This window comes from Aristolochia californica, unplaced genomic scaffold (genome assembly GCF_029961685.1).
Source record: "Aristolochia californica isolate CCGP_79_NKW_82.1479 unplaced genomic scaffold, dmAriCali1.0.hap1 SCAF_8, whole genome shotgun sequence".
In the NCBI taxonomy this organism is placed as follows: domain Eukaryota; kingdom Viridiplantae; phylum Streptophyta; class Magnoliopsida; order Piperales; family Aristolochiaceae; genus Aristolochia; species Aristolochia californica.
In genome coordinates, this window is record NW_027182279.1 from 40,502,508 (window position 1) to 40,508,598 (window position 6,091).

The following is a 6,091-nucleotide window of genomic DNA, read 5'->3' on the forward strand; positions in this document are numbered from 1 at the left end:
TGAAATTTTATTGAATAAGTATTTTGACAATTAATGTTGTAATACTTTCGGTATAAGGTAATTTTTCACTATAATTTAGCATATGATATTTTATTTTACTAAAAATTTATCGGATAAGTATAGTAATATATGAGATTGATTATTTGTTTCTATTTATTCCCCTAAAAAAGGCATTAACAGGACCATTTAATTTCCCTTAAAATTTTCTTAAAAAAATTATTTTAATTTTTTGGTAAGGCATTAATAGAATTTTATATGAAAGTCTCTTTTGGTGTTACGTTTGCGATGCAGAAGCAAAGATACCTCGAAGGCTCGAAACTTTATGATCCTTATCCTCATTCCCCTGGTCTTGTCTTCTTTTTCCTTCTTTCTCGTACATTTGAGAAGCAAACTCTTGGCTTTTTTCAACGTCTACACCACCATGCAAGCATCAACAGACACTATAGACGCGTGGAGGTGACAAGTCTTTCTTGATTATTAAATCTCAAAAAAGATATCCCTTGAGTCTCTTCCTCGTGCATCACGTCTTCCTTCACAGTAGGATCAGTCATTTAAATAATCCACTCATTTTCTAACTTGATGTATATATATGAGTAATTGAGGCATATCTCTGCAAGGTCAGTCCTCTTGTGGAAACTCTCTAGAGTGGCTGTATCAGTTTCTGTAGTGTACAGATAATGAACCACAGTGATAATCTTTTTTTTCAGGTACTGCATTCCTTGATTCAGTTTAGTTCTGCTTTCTGTTTCTCCTGCTTTCTCGTTCTTCTGATCATTCATTCTCAGTAATGTAGAAGAATACTGGAGTCTTTGTCAAGCAGATACAATTCTCATGCTTAGTTCTTTTTACTGGCAAAGGCAAACTTTCAGTGATTCCAAATGCGCATGTTCTTACTGTAACTTGATTTCTTCACATGGAAATGTCAATTCAAGATTGTAGAAATCAATCTAACTGCACTCGGTATCATATTGTTTCAGTCATTTGCAGAGTAGCTGTTGAGTGGCAGTAGGTGGGGAAGGGAGATATGGCAGAAGATAAAAAAGATCTCTTCACTCACTGGATCTGAAAATTTTTGAGGAAGACAGAAAAAAGAAGAGATGTTCGAACCCGTAGTGTGGAAATTCGCAGTTTTGAAGAGAAGATAGGAGAAACAAGAGACCTTGGCAAAAACTTGAAAGAATATGATGAGGGGCTTTTAAAGGATGTCAAATCTGCAATTGTGCCTTTTGTTGAGGAGCCTCCTGCAATTAGCATTCACATTCGCAGAGACCAAGAAGATGCTTACATCCCTCGCCACCTGTGGCTGGCAATCCATTATTCATTTGATCAATTCTACCCAAGAGAAAATTTGAAGAATCAACATGCGATGCGGCATATGCATTCGATTCTCTCCCGAAATCCAACCAAGAGTTTGGAGGATTACCTACAGGCAATGTCTGCATTCAAAGACCAGATTAAGAAGTGCCACTATGTCACCCTTGATGTAGACTTGAAGCACTTGCTTTTTCTCTTGTTCAGCGGCTTCTTTGTCATAGATGTTCTTCTCATGTTCTATGACGAGAGATTGAAAGCCAAGGTGGATACTCTGTGTGTCTCTAACATTCAAGACCTGTGGATGGACATGCTCCTCCCTAACCAGGTTCCATTCTTTGCACTCCAGTTGATATTTGACATGGCCGTTGTTGATAAATCCAAATACCCTTCTTTGGTAGAGCTCTGCCTTCAATTTTTCGGTCAATTTCTGACGATAAACAAGAACCAGCATCCATTAGAGTCCAGATCTGTGCATCATCAGCTTCACTTGGTTCATTACCATCTTCTCCCATCTAGACCTCAAAACCCTTTAAGCTGCAGGTCTTACAACCAACTAAAAATCATTTTCTCCAAGCTGAAAAATAGTTTCCCTTCTCACTCTTCTGAGCTTCCCATATCAAACAATAGCAGAAAACAGTTACCTACGACACTCACTCTGAATCCCATATCTTCTGCAAGAAGATTCACAGAAGCTGGAATTAAGTTCAGAAGGAAAGATGGTCATGGATTCACCGACATAACCTTCAAAAAGGGTGTTCTAGAGATCCCATACATACAAATTGATGAAAACACCAAGAAACTCCTCCAAAACCTCGCCGCTTGGGAGCAATGTGATGCTTCTGCCGGCACATATTTTTCTAGCTACTCAATCTTCATGGACTTGATAGTTAACACAGAAAAGGATGTTGACATTCTCAGCAAGGGTGGGATTATCGGTCACACATTAGGTACTGATGAAGAGGTTGCATCTGTCTTCAACAATTTGAGTACCCACCTCGTCTGCCGTTGGGAAGAGAGTTTTCTTCCGCAGTTGTCCATAGATGTGAACAGATACTGTGAAAATAAAATGAACATTTGGTGGGCAAATTTGATGAACGATTACTTCAATAACCCTTGGGCAGGCATTTCCCTGGTGGCTGGGATCTTGCTTCTCATTCTCAATACGATCCAGTCTATATTTTTTATCTACAGCTTTTTGGAGTCTCCGTAGTCACTCTTGTTTTAGGCACTTAGTTGAAGCTGTGGACTTAATACTTCTAGTGCAGTCTATGGTTCAAAGCTATTGTTTCTGCGATCTATATCCTGTTATTGTATTCTTGTCTGTAATCTGTATGCACTTAAAGACTTCCACTGTATTTATGAAGGGCTTAGAGCTCTGATATTGACAACACATTAAAATACTTAAGTTACTGTAATTTCTTTACACAGTGTTCTACAAGTTGATCAAATTTTTGGAAGATTAGGAGGTAGTCATGCCTGGAAATGGACAAATAGGCAAGCAAACAAAGAGGGAAAAGACAAGAAAAATACATAAAAAATGTTCTCAAACCGAAAAGGTGGGTAAGCCTAGATTATTCCATTCAACTGAGGTATACTAGTGGATGCACTAACATAATTAACAATAAAAATAAATTTAAAATAAAATTTGGGAAAGGGGTTGGTTTTGCTTCATACCTCACCTCTGTCTTCTTTTTACCCGTAATTAGGGGCCCTCATCCTTTTTGTTTCCATAATTTTTTCATATACATGAAAGAAATGCAAAGAAAAAGGTATTTTTTGTTCTCCATAAACAACTGAATTTGAGATTTTTATTTTAATGAAAAGAACCTGACAAGAACCTAAGCCAAAGGACAAGGTTGCCTAAGGTTGGCCACCACATGATATGAACCCAGAGAGAGCTCCATCTTCCAACTTAGTGGCTACCCTTTTCCTAACTTTATGAAAAAAGTATGGATAATGGTAGCAGATCTCTGTAACTTAAGGTCAAGAGATGTTTTAATTGTTCATTCCTTATGGAAATTCTCTTCAGTGGTTCTATCAGTTGCTAGAAAATAAAGATGACCACCATGATCTTCTTTTTCAGGTACTGTATTCTTTAGCTTGTAGGACTGTAGAGTTTTCCTTTTAACTGACATAGGCTTAGTTCTTTTTACTTGAGAAGACTTAATTTTCAGTGATTCCAAATGCTCAATCTTGGAGAGGTCTTGCTGAACTCGATTTCTGCACTTGGAATCGTAATTGAAGAAAGCGGAAATAATCAAACTGCGCTTGGGATCTTGTCGTTTCCATGCTTGTTCAGTTAATCGCAGAGTAACAGTTCCAGTGGGTAGTCTAACTGAGGGGAAGGGCGACATGGCTGAAGATGGCGGAGACCTGCGCACACCCTTTATCGTGCAAGGTTCAGAGGAAGGGGGGAGGGCTAATGAAAGAGGAGATACTCCAAGCCGCCATGAGGAAATTCGTGATCTTGAAGGGGAAGAGATGGCAGGAGAAACAAGAGACCTTCACAGTCGCTTACTGCAAGTGAATGGGTATGAAGAAGGATATATAGAGCAAGTGAAATCTAAAATTCAGTCTTTCGTCGAGCCTCGACCAGTTACCATTTACCAAGTTCCAGAGACCCTTCTTCGTTTCCAAGAGAACGCTTACACCCCTCAATACCGGTGGCTTTCACTCAGTTATACAGTTGAAGGGGTCTATTCACCAACTAGGTTGACTGATCACGAGATGCAGCATGTGGATTCGATTCTCTCCCGGAATAAGGAAAAGACTTTGCAGCATTACCTTGTGGCGATGAATGAATTCAAAGATCAGATCAAGATGTCCCATGAAGTTCCCCTTGAGGTAGATTTGAAGCAGTTGCTTTATCTCTTGTTCAGCGGCTTCCATATCATAGATATTCTTCTTAAGTTCCATGAAAAGATACTGGACAAGGTGGACTATCCCTGTGTCTCTAACATTCAAGACCTGTGGATGGATATGCTCCTTGTCCCCTACCAGGTTCCATTCTTCGCACTCCAACTGATATTTGACATGGTCTTTGTTAATAAATCTGCATATCCTTCATTGGTAGAGCTCTGCCTTGAATTTTTTAGCCAGTTTGTGACGATAAACAAGAATGTGAAGCCATTGGAGTCCAAATCTGTCCATCATCTGCTTCATTTAGTTCATCACCATCTTCGCCCATCTGGTCCTCAAAGTCCTGTAAGCAGCAGGAGTTACAACCCACTGAAAATCATCTCCTCCAAATTGGAGAATTTGTTCTCTTCTCGCTCTTATGAGCTCCCAATTTCAAAAAACAACAAAGGACAGTTACCTACCACACTTCTGAAACCAATATCTACTGCAAGGAGACTTACAATGTCAGGGGTCCATTTCAGGAGGAACGAGGGAGATGCATTCACTGACATAACCTTCAAAAAGGGTGTCTTGGAGATCCCATATCTACAGATTAATGGTAATACCAAGAAACTCCTCCTAAACTTAGCAGCTTGGGAGCAATGTGATCCCACTGTTGGCACATCTTTCACTAGCTACTCAATCTTCATGGATTATGTAATTAACACAGAGAAGGATGTCGACATACTCATCAAGAGTGGAATTCTTCTACATTCTTTAGGTGTAGATGAAGAAGTTGTAGCAGTCTTCAACAAATTGAGTACTTATCTGGTTTGCCGGTGGGAAGAGAGTTTTCTTCCACAGTTGTCCAAGGAAGTGAATGACTACTGTGGAAATAAATACAACACATGGTGGGCAAAATTAATGAATGATTACTTTGGTAGCCCTTGGTCAGTCATCTCTCTTGTGGCAGCAATCTTCCTACTAGTTCTCAATGTGGTCCAATCAATTTTTTCCATCTATGGCTTCATTAAGGCTACATAGATGTTCCTTTTTCAGATTCTCATTCGAAGCTGAGAATTTTTACTTTCAGGGCATCAGGGCAGAGATTGTGGTTCAAAGCAGCTTTTTTCTGCAATTTATATCAGCTTTGTGTTTGTGTTTCTAATGCTTATGTGTATGCTTAGGACTACTGGAGTACATAAAAAAACGATTGTTGCTTAGAAATTGTATAACGAAGTTCACTAAAGGAAACTTAATAAAATCTAGTAGCAGTTTCTTCTGCATAGTCCTAATTAAAACAGTTAATCTGCAAGACTCCCAGATTGCATAAGGTAGACATGAAATACCAGAATCAGAAGCACGCTTCCTTGCCTGCCTCAAAAAGATAATGCTCCTCAACTGAAAACATACAGAAAGAGTTAACTTGCCTAATAAGGCAAGGTGAATTCATACTTCCAGACAGACTGATAGGGTGAAACCAGAGAGCGAAATGAGAAAGAAAGGAAAATAGAGGGGAGAGCTGCAGATAGGTTGGTCACAGCGTTCTAAAGGCTGAAGCCACAGAAAAAAATTGTTTCTTGTAAAGCAGAGCAGAGTACGGAATGTTGGGCAGCCACAAGAAAAAAGTTATTTTGTACAGCTTGCAGCAAAGTGAAGTCAGAAACCAGACTTCACAGGTAGAGTTGCAGCTTGGAAAAACAAGAAGGGTAAAGTAATTTGTTTCTGGGTGAAATAAAGAAGGGCAGAAAGAGAAGGAACAGAGACGTTCAGAAAGGCTGTGAAGTAGGCTGTTGAACTTCAGTGATGATCTTGCGAACCATATAGAGGGTTATGCTTGGACATTGAAGAACGATAGTTGAAACCCAGATTCAACATCGATCGCTTCAAAGTTCTCTAGTTTAGCCTTGAGGCAAGCTTAAGCAATGAACTCTGCAAT

The 6,091-nt window shown here is 39.3% G+C and overlaps 2 protein-coding genes across 2 annotated transcripts; both read left to right on the forward strand.

Moving 5' to 3' along the window:
- Positions 1 to 677: 677 nt before the first annotated feature.
- Positions 678 to 2,524, forward strand: LOC137938574 (UPF0481 protein At3g47200-like). The gene is made up of 3 exons (XM_068783522.1): positions 678 to 707; positions 794 to 895; positions 1,082 to 2,524. Exons 1-3 carry the CDS (start codon positions 678 to 680, stop codon positions 2,522 to 2,524), a joined length of 1,575 nt encoding a protein of 524 aa, XP_068639623.1.
- Positions 2,525 to 3,304: 780 nt separating this feature from the next.
- On the forward strand, positions 3,305 to 5,465 carry LOC137939498 (UPF0481 protein At3g47200-like). The gene is made up of 2 exons (XM_068784784.1): positions 3,305 to 3,397; positions 3,489 to 5,465. Exon 2 carries the CDS (start codon positions 3,667 to 3,669, stop codon positions 5,194 to 5,196), a length of 1,530 nt encoding a protein of 509 aa, XP_068640885.1. The 5' UTR covers positions 3,305 to 3,397; positions 3,489 to 3,666; the 3' UTR covers positions 5,197 to 5,465.
- Positions 5,466 to 6,091: the final 626 nt, after the last annotated feature.

Coding starts and splice junctions, on each gene's coding strand:
- LOC137938574 (XM_068783522.1), top strand. CDS start 678: ATGAACCACAGTGATAATCTTTTTTTTCAG. Junction 708..793: donor GTGATAATCTTTTTTTTCAG/GTACTGCATTCC, acceptor TCAGTAATGTAG/AAGAATACTGGAGTCTTTGT. Junction 896..1,081: donor CAAATGCGCATGTTCTTACT/GTAACTTGATTT, acceptor TTTTTGAGGAAG/ACAGAAAAAAGAAGAGATGT.
- LOC137939498 (XM_068784784.1), top strand. CDS start 3,667: ATGGCTGAAGATGGCGGAGACCTGCGCACACCCTTTATCGTGCAAGGT.